General features: G+C 33.9%; 1 protein-coding gene across 1 annotated transcript; it reads right to left on the reverse strand.

The window, feature by feature from the left end:
* Positions 1-7,726: 7,726 nt before the first annotated feature.
* On the reverse strand, positions 7,727-11,286 carry LOC131065940 (disease resistance protein Roq1). Its single transcript, XM_058000540.2, has 4 exons — positions 10,592-11,286; positions 9,411-10,476; positions 8,922-9,233; positions 7,727-8,822 (listed from the first exon to the last, which is right to left on the reverse strand). The coding sequence occupies exons 1-4, from the start codon at positions 11,116-11,118 to the stop codon at positions 8,076-8,078; spliced, it is 2,652 nt and encodes an 883-aa protein (XP_057856523.2). The 5' UTR covers positions 11,119-11,286; the 3' UTR covers positions 7,727-8,075.
* Positions 11,287-23,988: the final 12,702 nt, after the last annotated feature.

Consider the following 23,988-nt stretch of genomic DNA (forward strand, 5'->3'; position numbering starts at 1 on the left):
GTATAGATGTCCTTGATGTAGCTAATAATGGGTCATTGGTGTTAGCAACAAATGTACAAATGTATGAGCCGAGACCCTTTGATTATGATACTTATCTTGTAGAAAAATTACATAAAGGTTTATTGAACCTCAGAGATAATAGGGAGCCCACTTTCAATTTTTACTCATTGTTAATGCATTTGATTTTATTTTATGGAAGATTTTACGGTATGTGGCCAATGAGTTTAAAATTGAACACAATGGATAGAGCAAGTAAAGAACAACCAGTGCAGATGTGGAAATCAGTTTGGGATATAAATACATCAAAAACACTTAAAGGCTATAATATAGAGAACAATGGCGTATCGGTGCCTAGGATGTTTCTCCAATGGATTGAGGATGGCTCACCATTGATAGAGAAATTATCGCTATTACCTATACAAAAAATGATCAAAGATTAAATACAATTAATATAATGATAAGTATTGTAGGTTAAAAACAATTAATGTAATATATCGAACAAAAGTGTACCGGATCCTGAGATGCTTCTCGAGTGCATGAAGGAGGGCTCGCCACTGATGAAGCAGCTATGGATATTTCCTATGTGAAAAAAATAGAAGATTATAATTTATCACAAGTTCACATGTACACGTGCATATAATCATGAAATAAAGAAAATAAAGTAGAGATACATACCTCCACACTCTCTTGATCCACAGGCAAATCAGGTGCATTCAACAAATCCACATAGCTCAATGGCCGTTTACACGTAAAATAAACAAAAAACACTAATCAATCTACAAACCCCAACTAAGACTTGATTTCAACATTTTCAAACAATTGTACAACTAAAAATGTGTTCAATTACCTTCTTCCCACATTTTGGCTTCTTCGATGAATTCTTTCTCTTAGGATGAGGCCTAGACGAGGAGGAGGTACCCTAAAAAAACAAAGATAAGATGAGATATTAGTACAGATAATATATTAAACATAATTTAAAAAATCTAAAATGAAATGACTTGCATATTCCTTCAAAACAATACATAAAAAATGTTGTACAAAATATGATACCGTATAGCCTTGTAGGCTAAAATCGATCCCTAAGAGCATGATGTCATCAATCTAGGACATTTGGTCCCCTGTCAACACCTACAAACCAAAAATTGGACCAAGCATTAAAGATAGCTAGTATATCTTGTAATTTCTTTGAATTCAAAGTGTACTATTTTATTTTAACATGTTACAAAATTTATACCTCAGGCATCGAAGTTGTAGCTGTAGTAGCTACAAGACGAGTATGGGATATCGTTGCTGCATCCTAAAATGCATATTATTTGTCTCAATTTAAATTGATGTATAAATAAAAATTCATTTATGTAATTACGAATTTAAAGTGAGTGATAAATAAAATGCTATGAATTCAAATCAACACACCTGTGTCTATCGCTGATGGGCAAACACCATGTCCATCAACTCCTCTGTCAGTGCCAAATCCTTAATCAAGCGGGCCTGACATCTACTCCCGTAAATCATGCACAAATGAGATATGGATCCATCCGCAGTGGTCACGTCATCCATCTCTGAGCATATCCCCAAACAACTGACACACATATGTTGAATGGGCTCTCTGTCGCCACCTAGAGCAACTAATGGCTCATCATCCAATACAAGAGAGTGAGTGAACGATGTCCCATGCTAAATGATGGCACTAGTCAATGTTGTGGCCTCCTGAAGAGTCTGTAGCTCCATCGACTCTTTCAGCTCTACTGGGACAACCTGATGCACCTTGGGTTTGGGTTCTAGGGGGATGTGACTCTCCAGGGGTACTCGCCTACGGGCTCCAGGTCTATCTTGGGCAGAGCCACCACCTCTACCATGGAACTCTCTCATGTCAAAATAGTTTGGTCGCACATTGAGGATAAACTCACAATATACTTTTCTCAAAAAATACAATGGGACCTCATAATTATTACAAGGTGGATCATCAAAGACCATCCACTACCTCTGCCAAAAAAATTCTTCATCTGCACATTGGTACACCAATGTATGGGAAACCTCTTTGCATCAAGAGGTAACGACTCAACAGTTTTAGGATCAACAAAAAGGGCACATATTTGTTGTTTACTAATATTTTTGTTTTTCACTCCCTCATATGATAACCCATCAGCATAGTATTGATGACACCTATCCCTAAAGTTTCCCCATTTTTTAATTTGTGTGGAAATGGTTGTGAGACCACTAACTAATGTTTCTAGGCTAGCGGCGAGGGATTTATGATGCTAAAGCTCATATGTTTTCAATTTATTAATCAGTCTATTTATTTTAAATGTGTTTTGCCCTATCTGATTAATCAATTGCTCATGCATTTCAGGTGTATGGTCAAAAGGTGGAACTGGAGGTGTATCTTGTGGGTTTTTTTCATGGTTTTCAGGAGGTGCATTTTGTTGTTCCTGTTGTGGATTATCAGAATCTGGTTTTTGAAACAAAAAATAAAAAAACCTAATCAAAATTAACGAAATTAAATTCAAAACGTAAAAAAATTTGAATAAACGGGAAAGAAAGACAAAAATTAAGAAAAACCAACCTTGATCCATAGCGTTTGGAAGACAAATGAGGCAGCTCATTTGTGGTTTCATGGGGGAAATGGAGGAAAAAATGCCATGGTCATGAGAAAATAAGACCCAATTTTTTTAAAAAAAACTTTCTTTTGACAGGTATCGCGTATGCACTCACTTTCCTAAAAGCAGCGCGTACATGCTATCTTTTTTAAGCAAGGGAACAACGGACCTAAGCCTGCACATAGTGATTTTAAATTTTAGAACTACATACGTGCTGCTTGTTTTTTCATGTTTTTGTTGGGTGGTGTCCACTTTTCTAACCACCATCTTTCTGCACATACCCAATATCTGATCTCAATTTAAGCTCTGCGCAACCTGATAAATTCATGTCTTCAAGTTGTATTAGTTGCTTTAAAGTATCTAGCAATGTTCTCAACTCGATGCTATTGGAGATTAATTACTCCACACCACATGTTTGACACTGCATTTATTGTAGAAGTTTCATCTATCTGTTGCATTCAAAATAGAACTTTCTTCCAACCATTATCCCAACCACTCCACCACCATTCTAGATCTTTCTGCCCAATACACATTTCTCACATGTTTTACTATTTTGTACTCTGGAAACTTCTGTAACCCTCTATTTATAGAGGCGAATGTAATGCATTTTAAGTAGGCAATAAAATAAAAAAAATTGTGTGTTGTAGCACATTAGTTTGCAATACTTTTCTTTTGTCTCTGCCCTCCTTCAATGTAGTATCAGACCACAAGCAAGATTGGCATCACCAAGGAGGAGGAGATAAGGCATAAGGTATGTAATGCTGGCCAAGATTTGCATCATCGTTTAAGGCATCGATTGTAGTGTTTGGGTGTAAAGAGCTTGCAGATTGTGTAGAGAAATTGAAGATTGAGATTGCTATTCATGGTCCTAGATGTACCTGTAGGAAAATGAAGGATCGCACATGAATTAAAAGCCTAAAGAAGACCGAAGACGTGGCATTACAATTGAAGATCAAAGTAAGAGTATTTGGATGTGGCAGTCCAAACTGGTAATACTATTTTATGCAAACTACAATCAGTTTTCCTTTTTAGATATATAAGCATATACCTGCCATAGTTAAGGTTTAAAGTATTTTTCTTTTGAAGAGGGTTGTTTTGTCAAAGTATGGCATCAAGTATGAATCAACTTATGATTCCAATACTTTTTGGTAAAAATTATGATAATTGGGCTTTTAGAATGAAGTTGACATTTGATTCATGTGTGTTATTAGGAATAGTTAAAAATGGTTATACTGAACCACAAGACGAGTATACCTCGAGTCCAGATGATAAGAAAAAGATTGAAGAAAATAGGCAAAAGAATAGAAGGGATTTGCAGATAATTGGACAAGCATTGGATGATTCAATTGTTGGAAGGATTAAACCAGCCACTACGGCCAAGCAAGCATGGGATATCCTAGAGACGACATATCAAGGTACTAGTAAGGTAAAAATTGCCAAACTACAAGCACTTAGAAGAGAATTTGAAAATTTGCAAATGAAAGATTCTGAATTAGTAGAACAATTTACTTATCGCATTACGGATTTGGTTAATCAAATAAGGAAAAATGGTGATGAGCTAATAGATCAAAAGGTTGTAGAAAAGGTTTTAAGAAGTTTTCCAAAAAAAATTAATGCAATTGTTGTGGTAATTAAGGTATCTAAGGATTTGACTACATATTCTATAGATGAGTTGGTTGGTTCTTTGAAAAATGATGAAGACAGGTGGAACATGAATGGCAATACCTCATTGGATAATGCATTCAAAACATAAATGACATTTGGCAGAGGCAAAGGAAGAGGAAGAGGCAGATATAGTTACCAAAGAGAAGAAAGGAAGATTATAGATCCAGGAGGAAGGAGAAATCAAAGTTTCAACTCAAAGGGACACAATAACAGTCAAGCATCACAAAGGTATGACAAATCAAGTGTGCAGTGTTATTATTGCAAGAAGTATGGTCATTTTGCAAATGTATGTCGAAACAAGCAAGCTAATATGAGAAAACAAAATGCTAGTTTTTTTTAGAGTAGTTTAGGGTCTTTGTTCATTACATGCCATGTAGCTAAAGAAATTTCAAGAAATATTTGGTTTCTAGATAGTGGGTGTAGTAATCATATGGCTGGAAATAAGGATTTGTTTGAGAATTTGGATACCTCTATCAAATTTGAAATCAAATTAGGTAAAACAACATTGTTGAATTCATGGGCAAAGGTGCAATTAATGTGATAACAAAGCTTGGTAAATAGACTATTCTTGATGTTTATTTTGTACCTGGTTTGAAGCATAATCTCATAAGTGTGGGACAACTTATTCAAAAGGGTTATAGAGTTGCTTTTGAAAACAATGTGTGCACTATATTTGATATTTCTTCTTGTAACATGGTGATTGTAAAATTAGAAATGACAAACAACATAATGTTCCCTCTTTGTATGAAGAGTGAAATGATGGAGGAGATTGGAGCAAGTTTCAAGGCATCAAGTCAAGATGAAGCATGAAAATGGCATTTGAGGTATGGTCATCTAAATTTCAAAGGATTATGTTTGTTGCAAAGGAAGAATATGGTAAGAGGTTTACCCCCTATTGAAGCACCACTGAGTTCATATGAAATTTTTATTTTGGCTAAGCAAGATAGGAAATTTTTTCCAAAAGAAATATCTTATAGAGCTTGGGAACCTTTAGAAACCATGCATACATATTTATGTGGTTCAATGCAAACACCATAATTGTGGGGGGCATTTATTTTCTAACATTCATTGATGACTTTAGTAGGAAAACATGGGTTTATTTTCTCAAATACAAATCTAAGAGATTTGGCAAATTCAAGGAGTTCAAGGCTTTGTTTGAGAAACAATGTGGTTTATCCATCAAGGTATTGAGATGATATAGAGGAGGAGAGTACAAGTCAAATAGGTTTTTGGATTATTGGAAGTACCATGGGATAAAGAAGCAATTTACTACAAGTTACACACCTCAACAAAATGGTGTTGCAGAAAGAAAGAATCGAACAATAATGGAGATGGCAAGGAGCATGTTGAAAGGCAAGAATCTACCTAATGAGTATTGGGTTGAAGCAAACAAGATTCCACAACAAGCATGGAGTGGTAAGCATCACAGTGTTTCTCATTTTAAAATATTTGGTTGTATTGCATATGCACATGTACCTAAGGAAACAAGGAATAAATTGGATGATAAGAGTGAAAAGTGTATTTTTATTGGCTATGCTAAACATTCTAAGGCATATAAGTTGTTTAATCCTATAACTAAGAAATTCGTTGTAAGTAGAGATGTTGTCTTCAAAGAAGAAGAATCTTGGGATGGAAGTATAGACAAGACAATTTCAAGTGTTGTAGTAATGGCATATGATGAACAAGAAGGAAAAGGTCAAGAAGGCCAAGAAGATCAATCAAATGAACAAGAAGACACTCCATTAAGAGGCCCACAAGGAGATAACTCACAAAGGAAAGTTGAGCAAGGAGAAGTGTCAAGTCCATGAGTAAGTAATGACTCAAATCCTACACTTGCATCATTGAGACTAATTCTTAAAAGAAAGAAAACTATAAGTTTTCAAGAAATTTATGATCATGGAGATAGGATATATTTGCAATCAAATTTAGCTTTATTTTCTCAAGATCCAATATATTTTGAAGATGCGATTGAGGAAGAACATTCGATTAGTGCAATGAATGATGAAATGGAATCTATTGACAAAAATGATACATGGGAAATAATTGATTTGCCTAAGAACAAAGAATGCATGGGTGTGAAATGGGTTTATAAAACTAAGTATAACGCAAATGGAGAAATTGACAAACATAAAGCAAGGTTAGTAGCTAAGGGGCTTGCACAATAATATGGGGTTGATTATAATGAAACATTTGCACCTGTAGCAAGACTTGATACAAATTGGATGGTAGTAGCTATTGCAGCTCAAAATGATTGGTAGGTTTATCAAATGGATGTCAAATCAACTTTCCTAAATGGTTATCTAGAAGAAGAAGTCTATGTGTAGTAGCCACCAAGATATGAGGTAAAAGGATTTGAAGACAAGGTTTACAGGTTGAAGAAAGCACTCTATGGATTAAAGGAAGCACCAAGAGCATGGTATATCAAGATTGATTCGTACATGTTCAAGAATGGATTTAGTAGAAGTACTAGTGAGCCTACATTATACATCAAAGTCAATGGAAGCACTACCCTCACTTTAAATCAAGATAAGCTAAGGGGCATGGAAGGTATTTTGTGAAAACTTATGTATTTTGAATCAAGAATGCTACAATCTAGCTTGATAAATCCATTTTGGGCTCTTCCATGAGGTGCAATGGTCAAGGAATTTAGATCAACAATTAGATGTTTAAATTTGATGATGACCTCGATCATAATTCTAGATTTCTTATTTACTTGTATATCCATCTTGACTTATGTTTCTCTTGATATCATATATTATGGCCTTATTTGATCTTTTAATAATTTTTTTCAAAAAATTATTTCAGAAAAATCAATTTAAATAATTAAATAGATTCAACTTGCTTAATGCCTTAATTTTCTATTTGTTAAACTATCCCTTTGATTTACATACTAATACTCATAGCAACTAGAATATAAATATAGCAATGAAGAAATTTTGAAAGAAATATTCAATATATTAAAATCTCAACAACAAAAAAAAATATTTAATTATTATGTAGAAAGAGTACATCAATATGCTTGTAGAGTATATATGGATACATAAAATTAGAGTGAAAATTTAGAAAAATAAAGTTATTGATGTTGTGATGAAGCCAATTTAAATTTGATTAGCAAAAGCTTCATTATTTTACTAAAACTTCTTATTAGATTACTAGAAAAACATTAAAGATTTAAATCAGACTATATTAATTTAATTCAAACATTAAAAAAATTAATAGATAAATTCAATTAAACAAAATGCTTTGTTAAAAAATAAATAAATATACAATAAACAATATCAACCTAATTATCATAAAATTATTTTTAAAAAAACATAAAATCAATACTAAAATTTGTTTGATATATCCAATAAAAATATACGTTTTTCAAATTCCAAACAACTTCTAAATAAAAAGATTATTAACAAATAAACAAGCACCCCTAACAAATTGTATCCTAATACTTTTATCTTTATGTAAGAAAGAAACATTCAATATTTCATATCTGTATTGAATTAAAAAGAATTTAAAAAACAAAAACTTGGTTTAATAACTTTTTAAACAACTACAATATTTGCAACCTGCTATCCAGAAAAGAAAAGCTGTTGACAAACTTTGAAGTAAGCAATCTGTTTCAAAACCTCTGCAATTCTTCCTCTTATGCCCGCCGCTACTCTTGCTTTCTTTCGTGGAAAGTCTTGGTCAAATAAATTTTTAGCAGACCACAAGGTCATGAAACTCTGAAGGCCTCACACTTTGCTACCAGAACAAATTACTCAACCATGGATCCATCCACTTTGGACGTTCCTACAAATCGTATTGTTTGCAAAACATTCAGTCATAAAAATAATAGGAAAAACTCTGAATTTTGACTGAATTCGCTGGTTCTAAGCCTTCTATTTTCTCAACTTCGGGGCAATTCCACATTTTAAATCTCTTCAGCGAAGTCAAATCAGCAAAGCTTGGGAGTTCTTCCATCTGCCGACAGCCAAATATTTCCAGTGTCTCAAGGTTTATGAGACTACTAATACACATGACAGTCGTCAGGAAATCGCAATTGATTATTTTTAAATTTTTGAGCGACAGGGGTAGCCTCTTAGGTAGTGAAGATAGTATATTACAGCTTGAGAAATGCAGATCCGTCAGGTGCCTCAGCTGACTGAAAGAATCAGGCAACATGCTCAACTGCTTACAATTATAAAAAGATATATTCCTCAAGCTTTTTAAATTGCCAAAATCATCAGGTAGTGAAGATAGCATTTCACAGCTTGATAAATCTAGATTTTTCAGGCGTATCAACTGACTGAATGAATCAGGCAACATGCTCAACTGCTTGCAACACCATAGATTTATATTCCTCAAGCTTATTAAATTGCCAAAACCAGCAGGTAGTGACGATAGTAGGGGAGAGTATAGCCGCAAATACTCCAGTGATCGGAGGCCACAAAACTCTTCTGATAAACTGCTACCATGAAAGTCAATGTCAAGCCTTTTCAGACGCTGAAGACGTCCTATTGAGCTTGGAAGCCTTTGCAATTTTGAGCAACCACTTAAAATAAGCTCTCTCAATTCCAAAGGAGGCTGCAGGGAACGTTGTTATATTCAGTTCAATTCAAAAGAGCATGAACTATAAATAAAATTTGAAATAATCTTCTTGAACCACGAAAGCTAAATACTTACATCTGCAATGTTCTGCCACAATTCTTCCAACTCATTAGCTGCATGAAGCTCTAAAACACTTAGATTTTTTAATGTAAGCCATGATGGAATATTTCGTAGCTGGAAACCTTCCCAGCGAAGCCACACCAAGTCTTGCGATAATGATGCAAATTCTTCCGTAAACTCATTTCCTCTCACGAAAAGAATTTGTAATTTATTTGAGAATCGAAGACGCTTAGATCGTCTGCTTGAGAATCCGATAGACTGATGTGTGTACCTTTTGAACGCCACAAAACTTTCTGCAGGTTGCATCCCTCGAATCGGATTTCTATCCTGAATAAAAAAATCAGACATACAGAGTGTTCCAATCATACTAACTGAAAGCAGACGCAGACGGAAAGACGAACTAAATTTTAACACATAAATTCATTTTATGATTGAAGGAAACAGGGCAATGTAAGAATTTTGTCGTCTATTCATCTAATCGTTTGAAGCCAATATTAATCTCACCGTGGAATGTTTCATATTATCAATCTGACATGGAGACCAAAGACGATGCGGCCATTGTCTATTTGCAATCTCTCTTCCCAAATCCCTAAGGTGATCATGCATCTTTATTCTTTGTTCCCCATCAATCAGTTCCTCATCGACCAGCTCCACAAGACCATTGTTCACTAATGTTTGTAAGCCATACAAACCATTCCAACCCGATCCATCCCACACTGCTATAGCTGTGTGTTTCTTTTCTCCAATAAGAAAACAAGCTACATCCAAGAACATATCTCTCTCTTCTTCATTGAGGGCATCATAGCTAACTTGTAGCCTTTGTTTGATGTCACCAGGCAATATTCTAGAGATTTTACGTAATTGGGATTTCCAATAATCCTTGGACCTGCCATATAACTGTGCCCCCAATACCTTCAGTGACAGAGGCGAACCATAACAAGCCCTTACAAACTCTTCAACCAGAGTTTCAAATTCAGCAGGTGGAGAAAGTTGCAAGAAAGCGTGCCCGCAGAATAGCTCCTTGGCATGTGGCATGCTAAGTCCTGGCATTTTAAAAATGCAGGAGAGGCCCCATGATATGAGGACACCCAATTCCCTGGTTGTTACAATAACGACACTTTGGAATCCAAGGTTGTCTTTATTTGGCAACAAAGCATTCAGCTGGTCGATATGATCCACGTCATCCAAGACAATGAGTGCCCGATGAGAGCTCAAACGATTTGCAAGAATGACCTTGCCTTCATCTACATGGTCGAATGGCGAATGATGGACACCGAGGTCAGCCAGAAGCTTCTTCTGCTTGCCAGGCAGAGCGCTTCTGGATGCTGCCTCTCGCACATCGAAAACAAAGCTGTATCTTTCAAAGGAGGAAAAGTTCCTTTCGAAGAGCTCTTTCGCTAATGTGGTTTTACCACTACCTCCCATGCCCACGATCCCCGTGATTTTTACTTTCTCTTCTTCTGCAACTGATTCAAAGCCTTGTACCAGCTCATCCAGTCCAACAAATGGATTTTTTTTTGTTAATTCAAATACACTATGCAAAATATTGTTCACAGCTGTGACCCCATCCCTAAAAAAAGATCAAAACAGAACACAATATACTGCTTAAATATTTATCATTAAAATGAAATCACTGGGTGACATTAACACTTGACTATTGAAGAAATAGAGAAAATAATACATACTCGTTACTGTTGATCTGGTCGCCGGATAGGCATGAAATGTCGTAGAGTGCACTTTTCCATTCATCAAGCTTTTCGGGTGTATAGCTGCCCTTCTTTTCATGCTCTGCAAACGCAGGGGCATATTTTCCTTTTCCTTGGCGAATACATCTGAGATCAAATGGATCAACATGATAAAAAATAGGAATTATACTTTTACCAGTTTTGAGCATGAGAAATAGCTCGGCCAAGCAACGTGGGGATGGGGCATAGTTGGGAGAAAAAATGGCAATGCGAAGGGTAGCACTAGCTATGGCGTGTTGTGCTTCTGGTGGAATCCAATAACCAGCCTCAAGGGTGGCTTCCATATCTAGAAAAACTTTTAATCCCATGGAACGAAGTTTATCGTAGATGGTAGTGGCTAATGTGTGTTTCGCATCACATCCACGATTATTGATGAAAATGTCGTAGGGCTCGGTAAATTTAGGTGCAGAATAAGGTACTATCTGATCAAAAGCGTGATTTTGGTCGGCTGTCGAAGAGGAAGCCATTCCCAGGGAAATAAAACTGAACTACCTATATGAAGAGATGAATAAAGAGGAGCCTCGATTCAGAAGAAAATAAGGGTTGCAAAAACAAATCACAAAACTTTGAGAACACGTATTGGGCAGAGTTAAACAGCAGGCATTCAGTACGAAACCGCGTGAAAGTGCAGCGTGATACAAGGGAACTTATCAGTGGAGGACATGACAGCTATAATTATGAAGACAAGGAAATCAAGAAGAAAGACCTTTTCAGTCGGTAGCGTGAAGTTCACGCGAAGAATGACAACGACAATCATAAAAGCAGATGGAATCTTTTCTTATCTTTTTTGAAAGTGGCTTTCGAAGTGTGTTTAGCGTGGCGAACAATGACAACAATAATCATAAAAGCAGATGGAATCATTTCTTATTTTTTGAAGATGAAATTTGTTGGCTTATTATGGGAAATCTATATGTAAATGAGTCAAGGATGATGTATGTTAGTGTAATGATTGTGGTAAGGTTATTAGAAAGCTTTCATAAATATTCTAGAATGTCTATTTTTTTCCTACACATAGAAGAAAGGAGTCATTAGTGGTAATTTCAATCATTTTAAGCTCTTAAATGGTTCATCTAATTTTGATGATTTTTTTTTTTTGGTTCTCTTTGTATGCAACTTAATTGCTTACAGCTATTGTTTTGGCTTGTGGGTAGTAATGATGCACGATGTCGAATTCATTATGTGCACAAAGGTAAAAAAGTACACATTTCAAAGTGTGGTCCAATACATGATCACCTTTGCGCCAATAGTAAACAACTCAAAATAGCCAGTAGTAGTGGACAAATGCCCCATTAATGAGATAGGGGAAGAGCACCAATAGCCGTCATAGCTAACTTCGCGCACCCACAGATCCTAAACGATGCATCGGATTTTGATTTTTTTTTAGTTGTCTTCATATGCGACTTAATTGCTTATAGCTATTGATCTGGCTTCTGGGTAGTAACGATGCACGTTGTGGAATCACTTATGCGCACAAAGGTCAATAAGTACATATTTCAAAGTGTCGCCCGATAACTAACTAAAGATGTTCCAGTAATCGTCCACTCAAAATCGCCAATACTTGTGGACAAGTGTCCCAATAGTTTTGCACAAATGTTCAATAGTGGTGCACAAATGGGCCAATTATGAACAAAAATTTACAAAAAATGATCGGCTATTGGTACAAAATAAATTTATTAATGGTGTTTTCACTATGATGACTATTGGTTTTTCACTATGACAATAAGTGTGCGGCTATTGGAACTATGACGGCTATTGGTACGCTTCCCCTAATTATGGTAAAAAATGGTAAAAAATGCACCACTATTTGTACATTTGATATTTATTAATGGACCTTCCATTACCATTTTTTTGGCTCCTACTATGTCTAGTAATAGGAGGCGAGGTTAACAAAAAGATGGAAGTTATTGGTCCTATTACGACTATTGGCTTCTTTCCCTTAGTCTTTGATTTTTTTTACACAAGTGAAGGCATGTCTTTAATTACAACAACATGACACTCAAATTAACATAAACATGTATTAAATCAACTCATAATGTATATTAAAATAGTTAACTTAAACTTATATTTAAATATTGATTTTAAAAGTTTTAGGATTCAAATATATGAATGTGAAAGGTTTATTCTTAAACATCATTATTCTAATAGACAAACCTAAATTTCAGTCAATAAATATAAGACAACTATTTATGAATTTGGTATAACTTAAGTGTAAAATGCATATTTGACTATTTTATAATTGAAACATTGATATTTTTTAAAATAAAATAATATAAAAACAACTTAAAATTTGATCTAAAACAATTAATTTAAAAAATTAAAAAATAAAATAAAATTATATAAATCAATAATAATGAAATTAAATTATTATAACTCACATTCAAAAGGTATACTACCTAGAAATTAAAATAAATGGGAAAACATAAGAGACTTCACAATTTTATACGAACTCATCCACGCTCAAGAAATTGGGTTTGCACTCATGCAACGAAACTCAAGCAAGAGATAAAAAGTTTCAAACTCTTCAAAACTATTAACACATGTTAAATATTCAATAAAGTTATAAATGTTAAATATTTAATAAAGTTATAAATCTCATGTAAAATTGTGAAGTGTATTATGTTTCTCAGTTTAGTTTGACTTAGAAGTAATTTTTTTTAATTTGATTTTATTGTTGTTATATTTAGATTTTATTATTATTGATTTTTATAATTTTATTTTGGTTTTTAGATTTTTTATTTTTATTTTTTATTTAAACTTGTAGGTATATATTTAATCTAAATCATTTTCATATTATTTTATTTGAAAACATCATATGTTGCAATGGTCTAATGGTAAAAGTTAAATTTGCATTCAACTTACATCAAAGTGATTGTATATGGTGAAATTGGAAGACTAAGATATTGTAAAAGTACACAAGCTTCAACCACATAAAAACTCTAGTTCTACAATGAAATCCACCATACACCAATAAAGAACTTAAAAATATGCAAACAACAAATATGAAATTATACCTTCACATGCTTAGTAGGATTTTGATCTCCATTGTTCTTCTATCTTCACTCATCTTGCTTTGATATGTTGGCTCTTAGATTTTGCATTGTGCACAAGAGCTCAACAAAGAACAGATTGTAGTTGTTTAGTTCGATAAAGTGTAGACACTTGATTGCTATTCATTAGGGGTTGATAAGGAGAAAATGATCCTCTTTTATAGAGAGTACCCTAGAAATGGAGGGATAGGATTAAGAGGTGGAAGGATAAATGGTCAGCTAGCATCAAGGGGTTGGTATAACCAATAATAATATATCAGGCAGGTGGTTATAGGTGAATTAAGAGATGAATGACAAGTGTCATGGAGGGAAAAATGTAATGATTTAATTAAATAAATAAAGATTTAATAAATTAATAGAAGAGGTGGGGCCAATACTTGGAATGAGAGGGATAGGGTCATATAGCGCTATACCCATGCAAAGGAGACCATCCAGACTGCAAGGGTTGCCCAATAGGGGGATACAACTACAGTCTATGCATTTTGTTTGAGAGCAAGAGTCGAGATCAGCTACTAGAGGAGTCTCTATGAGGTAATGTTTCCACCTCACATGAGGGTGAAGATCTTTAGACAGTCTTCCCAGACCGCACACAAGAGATAAAGTCAAAGAGCATCAAGTGGTGGGGTCATGGGACCACTGCCACTAGCAAGGTCGGTAGTGATAGTTCATATGGTATATTTGTTTGTCCTATCCCCTAATGTCGTGTTGAACCTTTCTAGGGTTTTGTGTCATACTTATGTTTCATGTTCCCCAATCTTTTATTTGACCAATGTGAACTTTCTTGTGTTGTAGAATGTATTTTTTAATATTTATTTTACTAGTTACCCAAAATCGACATGTTTTGGTGTGTTGAGGCCTCATTGGTTTTTATTTTATTTTTATTTTATTTTTTCTCCAATTTCTTCTATATATCAATTTTGGTCTTTTGTGGAGATCAGGAAGAATACTCTCTGAAAGCCATGGACTCTTCGGGATGTAATCTTGGGTTCACCTTGCATCCATGCCTCCAATACCTCATCATTGTCTATACTACCGATTTCACTTTCTAGCTCTAATTCTTCTTCAATGTTCATATTTTCTTCTTCTTTTCCATCCATAAGACTAAAATGGTATAGAGGAACTCTTTACATCTTCACCAATTTGCTCTTGTGCAATTTCTTCAACATAAGTTGTATCTTCTAGGTGAGCCAAGGGAATTTTGACAATCTAGTTATCATCAACAAATAACATTTCTTCTTTCTAGGAATCCAAATACCATTTGCATTTATAAACCACCTAATGCCTAGTAGAGCCCAAAATGTATTAAAAGGTTCAATATTTGAACTACTTCAAAATCAACACATGTCTTTATGCCTTTAATGTTTACTTCCACATTTTTCTAGGTTCTTAATGCATTCATCCCTGAACCATCTACTAAACAAATATTCACAGGTGTTTTGATCTATTTAGGTCTGCTAAGTTTCTCTCATGTAGTAGAAGGTATTATAATCATGTATACATCAAGATAAAACCTTGCATATTTAACCTTATGATCATTGAGTTGGACATTAATCAACAAAGGGCCATTCTTCAAATTTTAGTCTTCTAATAGGTGGTTTAATTATAGCTTCTTGTTCCAATATTTTCCTAATTGTTTCAACTTAATGACTTGGTCATTATTTCTAGCCATGGTTAACAAATCCTTTAAAATCGAGACATCTTGTTCTGAAAAATAGGCTACTTCCTCCTACAATTATTGCTTAATTAATTTCTTACCTTCTTCTATTGTTTAATAATATTGCCTCTTGTCTATTTGGAACAGTCCCAAGGTTTCTTCCTCTTCTTCTTCATCTAGACTATACTAGTCCCTAAATACTTCTTCTACCACAAATTTCTTCTTTCTCTTCCTAGTATTTCTACCTTGTCTAATGAGTACATTTGTTTTCTTCTTGCTTATATTCTTCGTTTTCTTCTTCTTTTTTATTAGTTTTTACCTAGAGTTTTCCTTCTATGAGGTGTTTGAAGTCCACACATACATTCTAAGACAACTTATAATCCCTTAAGTGGGTACCCTCCAGATCACCTTTTGTCCTCATTGTAGTGCATCACTCTAGAAAGGTTTGTCAGTATTAAAATAAAAGTCCTTACTCATTTCACATTAAACATAGTATGTTCTTCTCCTCCAAAAAATGTATATTTCAACCTTATCTTAGCCTAACACTCTGATGCATAGTGGCTTATTTTACCACAATTGAAGCAAGTAGCATCATTTCTTCTTCTATTTCATTGGCATATACCTACACCTCCAAGCTAAAATTAGAGTTTATATTATCGTCCCAATATCCTTGATTGTTCTAAACTACACAAGCATTCCATTTATCCTAAACCCAAAATAAAAAAGGTCTAATCCCAATAATAAAAAGTTGATGAAAGGCCATGAAAATGAAAGTTTGGGGAATAAGATACCTGGGAAATAGGTAATGAAATATTTGAAATCCCAATGGCTAGGGAAAAAAAAAGTGAGAGTTAGGAAGTTAAATTACTTCAAATTGAACACTTGGGTAAATAAAATCATGAACCCTTGATAATTTTTAGAAGATACAAAATGACACTTTAGATAGGATTTTTTTAACATTTTTGAGACTTACGAGCATTACATGAACAAGGGAATATTCTCTAAAAAACATGACATCTTGTAATTGTCTTATTTATAAATTCAATAACAAATCGACATATTTTGTTGGGAAGTTAAAAGAAGCATGCATTTCTTTCATTAAGAGATGTTACTATAAGAACACGAAATACAAAATGTGAAAGGGGGAGGATGTTGGATGACTTAAATCGTACACTAAGCATTGACTTCTAGGCTTAAAAGTGTTAAACACTTAAAGTTGACTAACATTTTCTAGAATTAATATATTTCTTGATGTGTGTGGTTTTTAACTAATTGAAGGATGCCCATGAAATGTACTAATAGCTACAATTATAATATTTCAATCTAGATATTACATCACTACCTTGGATAGCTTCATAGGAATGTAATCGACCATCCATTAACAATCCTTGAAACAGTCTATATGCCTTGTCGTTGCTTCCACTTTTGTATGGATGAAACAACCTTGAAATATTTTACAAGCTAACTTTTCTTATCAATTATTGACCTCTCAAAACTTGATTGATATGAAGGGCATTATTTGTATCACTCTTGTAGCTATCTTGGCCAAATATAATACTTCATCACGAATCGATTGATACGAAGGTAATACACTAAGGCAATCTATTAAATGAATCTTTTCCTACTTCATAGTTCCTATACTAGTAGTGTATTTTATCTATATTCTCCTCATATTGGAATCATATTCTCCTCATATTTTATCCAAGCCTATGCAGCTTTTATCAATCAAAACACATAAACACAATTATTGAGCAATAGTATTAAAACTAAATAATGTATTAGACTCCTTCATAGACATAATATAGATGCCAAGGTACAATAAATAGGCTCCAAATATAATTGTAATATGCTAAATACATACTATTTCAGTTTGAATTTTATGTGAACGGTTCAAATCACACATGCTAAGCTTACACTTCTAGGATTAAAAGTATTAAACACTTAGAGTTGACTGACATTCTCTAGACTTAATATGTTGCTTAGTGTGTGGTTTAAGGCTGGCCTAAAATGTGCACTTCAGTGTAAGGTTTTTAATGATACAAGAAGGAATCTTTTGCATGTTGACTATAATTAGTATGATAAAAATGAATAGGTAGTATAGAACATAAGTTATAAGTTACCTCTCTACTATGTATATTTATCGGTGCAAAAACATCTTTTCTTGTCAATTTCTCACTTGTAACCATAGGAGTACTTACCGGTTTAGAATCTCCCATACCAAATTTCTTCAAAAATTCCTTAGCATATTTAGTTTGACAAATAAACATGTTTGTGTCAGTCTGAGTAATCTACAAACCGAAGAAAACTTTCATCTCACCAATCATAGACATCTCAAATTCTTTCTCCATATTCTTATAAAATTCTATGCATAGCTTATCTTCACCTCTAAAGATAATATCATCAACAAATACTTCAAAAATCAGTATATCATCATCAGTGATTTTATAATATGGATTACTATCAACACTACCCTTAGTAAAACCAAGCTTCAAAAGATATTTATCCAACCTTGCATACCAAGCTCTAGGTGTTTGTTTCAATCCATATAAAGCTTTCCTTAACCTACAAACCATATCTGTATCATCTGATAGTAAGAAGCCATCAAGTTGCTCAATATAAACTTCCTCATCAAGATCCCCATTCAAAAATACACATTTAACATCCATCTGATAACCCTTATAGTTTTTATAAGAAGCATAGGCAAGAAATAATCTTACAGCTTCAATCCTAGCTACATGTGCAAAAGTTTCTCCATAATCAATTCCTTCCTTCTGAGAATATCCTTTACAAACCAATCTAGCCTTATTCTTTATAACTTGACCATCTTCATTCAATTTATTTCTAAAAACCCATTTAGTTCCAATAACATTTTTATTTTTAGGCCAGGGAACCAAAGTCCATGTGTTATTTTTTTCAATTTGATCTAAGTCTTCTTTCATAGCTTTCAACCAATGTTCATCTTTGCATGCCTCAATTATTGATATTAGTTCAACTTGTGAAATTAAGCATACCTCATTAGTTGCCAGTATTCTTCTTGTCATCACTACATTGCTCTTATCCCCAATGATTTGATCTTCATAATGATTCAATCTCACATACCTAGGAGTCTTCTGACTTTCTGTTCCTCTTCCTGGTTCTTTAGTTACTATGGAATTCTCTGATGTTGTTGGAGTTACTGGTTCAACTCTTTGTTCTGATAAAGGTGCTATCAGTTCAGATATAATCATTTCCACTATCGGTTCCTTCTCATAAACTCTGATTTGACTTTTTTTCATTTCATCTACTTTGACATTAGCACTTTCCACAATTCTCTGCAATCTCTTGTTATAACATCTATATACTTTGCTTTCATTAGAATAACCAAGAAATATGCCTTCATCACATCTAGGATCAAATTTCCCAATAATATCATCTCTCCTGATATAACATTTACTACCAAAAATTCTGAAATACTTAACTTTAGGTGTATTGCCAAATCATAATTCATAAGGTGTCTTACCGGTTTCTCCTTTGATGTGTACTTTGTTGAATAAATAAACCACTGTACTCATTGCTTCTCTCCAGTAGATATGAGGTAGATTAGCTTTCATCATCATTATTCTAGCAGCATCCAAGATAGTTTCGTTCTTCCTTTCCACAACTCCATTATGTTGAGGTGTTCGAGGAGTAGAAAATTGTCTTCTTATACCATGCTTGTCACAAAAGTTATTAAACTTACCAGATGTGAATTCTCTATCATGATTTGATCTCAAACATTTAATCTTCAATCTTGTCTCAGTTTCCACTTTATCCTTAAAGATTTTAAACTTTTCAAATGCTTCAGATTTTTCCCTTAAAAAAGTAACCCACATCATTCTAGAATAATCATCACTGATTAGCATTAAATATCTATCACCATGAAAAATTTTAACTCTAGAAGGGCCACATAAATCGGTATGAATAAGATCAAGAACATCATTTGATTTATCTTGTATACTCCTAAAAGAGGTTCTGACCTTTTTACCCATTTGACATTCTTTACATACCGGATTGTAGGGCTTCATAATCTTAGATATATCCCTAACAACCTTAGTTGAACTGATCTTCACAATGCAATCAAAATTCACATGACATGGCCTTTTATGCCATAGCCAACTCTCATCAATCTGTGTAATCAAACATGTCTTCTCACCGAAGTTTAAATGAAATATATTACCTTTTGTCTGTGTACCGGTTGCAATCTCCAAGCTAGATCTGTTAATGATTTTTCTTTTTCCATCCTTGAACTGTAATTTAAATCCGTTATCTACCAATTGTCCTACACTCAAAAGATTATGCCTTAAACCTTTAACATAATAAAAATTGTCAGTATTGTTCTTACCATCCAATGATATAGTTCCTTTTCCTTTGATCACACATGCCTTGTCATCTTCAAATCTAACTAGACCACCATGAAATTCTTGCAAATATAGAAACTTCCCTTTATCTCCAGTCACATGATGTGAACAACCACTGTCAATTACCCATTTATCCTTGTCTTCAATTTTAGCAGCAAGTGGCTTCTCCTTAGGTACATTTTTTTCTAGTGTCGGATCATCTTCCTTAATAGCTAGGAACACCCATTCCTTCCCATTTCCAGATCCACTAGTAGAGTCTTCTGTCGGTTCATCATCCGAATAAGTAATACCTTCCTCATCCGCTATGTATCATGATTTGTCTCTATTTTTCTTGTATTTACACTTGTTCTGATATCCAGGGTTAGGCCTAAATGATCTTTTAACTCTTTCTTCAAATCTTGAATTCCTTTCAGGACATCTAGATGCAAAATGACCAATATTATTACATGCAAAACAATTAAAAGGTGCTTTTCCTTCATACTTACTTCCTATCAGTCCTTTAGTTACTCTTCTAGTAAATAGTGCTTCAAGTTGCTCAAACTTATCATCTTCTCTCTTCATATCTTCTAACTCCTTTGCATATAAGGCTTTCCAGTCTTTCTTACCAATTGTATATGTATATGCATGAAAAGTAGGTTCAGTCTTCATAGCTCTAGAAGGTCCAAATTCCTCAAGCTAAAAAGCAGATAGTTTCCCAGCCAAAGTATCTGTGTTGATAGATGTGTTAGCCATTGTTCTCAACTCATTAATAGCAGTAGCCTTCATTTTGTAAGTCAGTGGTAGGGCTCTCTGGACTTTAGAAATAATTTCATCTTTGCTCAGAGTTCCACCACAACATTGAATTCCCATAACAATCTCATTTACCCTTTCCATGAATGCAGTAATCCTTTCATATTCTTTCATCTTCTTCCATCTTTAGGTTTTCATATCTCACCCGGTAACCATCAAGTTTAGCAATCTTCATTGTAGGGTCACCTTCATTAAGAGTCTCCAACTTATCCCATATAGCCTTTCTAGATGATTTGTCGGTTAATCTCATTATTTGTTGATCAAAAAGTGCACACAAGAGGGCTTCTCTTTCTTTACAATCATTCTCAAGCTCCTTGTCCAGGTTTGCTAGAGGAAGATTGCCAGATCCCAGATTATAGGGTGTGACACCATTCTGTGTGATCTCTCAAATCTCCTTGCTAAGACATCTCAAATGAGTCTCCATCTGAATCTTCCATATTGTGTAATTTGTTCCATCAAGCCTCAAAATATCCCTTCGAAAGATAACTCCAGAAGAACTGGATGAACTTGAACTATTAGTTGCCATAGGATCCTCCTCAAGCAGTTAAGCTTTCTGCAGAGAGGACCGAAGCTCTGATACCAATTGTTAGACAATTCAGATAACCAGAAGACAACTGAGAGGGGGGGTGAATCAATTGTCACAGATTACAGGAACCATTAGCAATTTAAACTTTAATACCGGAACCCAAAACATTAATACCAGAATAACAGATAAACCAGTTAAGCATAAACAATAATCATAGAATAAAATCCATCCACACAACACCAAGATTTATACATGGAAAACCTGGTAAAGGGAAAAACCACGGTGGGAAGCCTACCCACAATCAGATAATACTTCTGCAGTAAGTATGTGAATTACAATTGAGGGGCTTGCACTTGCAGGAAGGCCAACAACTTAGAGCACACTGCTCATCACAAAAGGAGCCTCACTGACTACATATAAATCCAGACTACAATCCGGAAAAGTGTTGAACTACAAAAGATAGCATCTCCTATGCTTGAGTACAGTTTCGGTTAAGCTAAATACTGGAGGACTAAATCCTCTTACATAAACCCAATTTGATCTCCAATGATCGATCAACTCCTCTGCCTGAATGATATTACATTATTTGCACATTACATTCCTTGACCATGACCTCTTACATATAACCATGATGATCTACAATAAGATCTTACATCTATATATACAAACCCTCAACCATAAACAATTAGGTCGGCCACCAGACAATAAACCAATTACATAATTACAAACCATGTAGGCCTTAGACCAAACAAGTAATATCAACACATAAGACATCCCAGAAATACATCAATAGGTCCTATCCATATGTTACATTAATATCGGTCCATAATCTAGATCAACTGGGACCAAGTATAGGTCCACACACTTCAGCAATGATCTCCAACTGCCAAGTCTCGAACATGATCATCAACAACATCCTAAAACTCCTTAGAAGTTGTACCAACACCAGTTATGCAATTCACCAAAGATCTCCATCAAAAGCTCTACCGGTGAAACCCTCTTCTAAGTAAGCAGGATAGTATCCAATCTCTAGACCAAAACCAATTGATCAAATATGAGTATAAGTATCATGAACAAGCCAATTCCATCACCTAATTATACCGGATCATGTTGGATCCAAGTTGACTAGAAACTGCTCATCCTACCGGGACTAGAAGGGTGTCGGTAAAGCATCCAAACAACTAGTGTTGGCATCAATGACAAAACATCAATGCAACACATAATCAATTCCACCAAATGACAAAAACCCTTATGGTGGTACTCTCGAGATCACCCTTTGTCCTCTTTGTAGTTCATCACTCCCAGAAGGTTTATCAATAGTCCATTAAAAATCCTTAATCATTTCACATGTAAACATAGTATGTTCTTCTCCTCCACAAAATGTACATTTGAACCTTTTCTCGGTCAAAAAATTTGATGCAGAGTGGCCTATTTTACCACAATTGAAGCAAGTGGCATCATTTCTTCTTCTATTTCCTTTCCCTCTACCCCGACCTCCTCTATAATTAGAGTTTCTAAATTATCATCCTAATATCTTTGATTATTCTATACCGCACAACATTTTGATTATCCTGCCAATGAGGGATTTGGTATCCTACATCATCTCTTTCTTTCTGATTCTAATTATGAAATTGAACAACATCCATTTCCTCAATTCATGATTTGAGGTTTTTTTTTAGACAATCCTCAATGAGGTGCAGGTCCCCATCCTAACAATAAGCACAATATAGGGTAAAAGTAAAAAACTTGTGTCACACTTTTATAAAAGAAATGGCCAACACAACAAAAAAATGTTCAACTTTGACTACATATTTAAGTGGGATGTTTGTTTTGAATATAAAAATCATGTAAATTGATGAAATTTAGAAATCTTATCTTCATGAAGATTATGTCTTTTATTTAAAATAATTTTTGGAAAAAATTATATAGTTATAGGTAGATTTTTTATTGATGAAAATTTCTTAAAAAAGGGTGTTCTAGTTGCACCCCCCCAAAAAATAAATAAATAAATAAAACAAATCAAAACAAGCTTATTTTTCGCTTATTTGTATTTTCCAAATAGATAACATTAATATCTAGTGCATGAAAGAAAAACTAATTTTTGATGTATATTTTCTCCTTAATAATATTTTTGTAGACACATAAATCTGTCCACTTAATTAAATGAATATTTAGTATTTATTTGATTATTTAACCATCAATCAATAATTAATTAAATTAATATTTAATTAATTCATCTTAACCCTATTCTCCTATTAATTAAATAAATTATTCAATTTATTTGATTTAATTCACTTAACCAAATTTAGACCATTAATTAAATAAATAAATCATATTTGTTCAATTAAATCTTCTCTCACATTTAAATAAATTAATATTTATTTAAATCCCCCAAAATCTCATCTCTCACATTTAAATAAATTAACATTTATTTAAATCACCTTTATCCTCCACCCACTTGCACAGCTATTTTAAATAAATTATTTATTTAAAATCCTATTTATCCTCACCCACTTGAAACCTTTAATGGTTTCCCTTAAAGTCTTCAAACTTAATGGCTTCCTTCTATAGCCTTCTTAAGCCTTTAATGGTTTCCCTTAAAGTCTTCAAACTTAATGGCTTCCCTTAAAGTCTTCTTAAGACTTTAATGGTTTCCCTTAAAGTCTTCAAACTTAATGGCTTCCTTCTAGAGTCTTCTTAAACCTTTAAAGGTTTCCCTTAAAGTCTTCAAGCATTTAATGTTTTATCTTCCTTTTTCTCATTTAAATAAATTAATATTTATTTGAATATCTACCCAAATGCAAATTACACCATTTAATTGAAATGAATGATTTTATTTTAATTGAAAATCCCAAAATTCCTCCCACTTACATTCTCCTACAAAATCCACTTGCATGCCTAAATCCCTTCTAGATTCTTCTAACTCCTTCTAATTAGCCTAATTC

This window comes from Cryptomeria japonica, chromosome 2, assembly GCF_030272615.1.
Source record: "Cryptomeria japonica chromosome 2, Sugi_1.0, whole genome shotgun sequence".
NCBI lineage: Eukaryota > Viridiplantae > Streptophyta > Pinopsida > Cupressales > Cupressaceae > Cryptomeria > Cryptomeria japonica.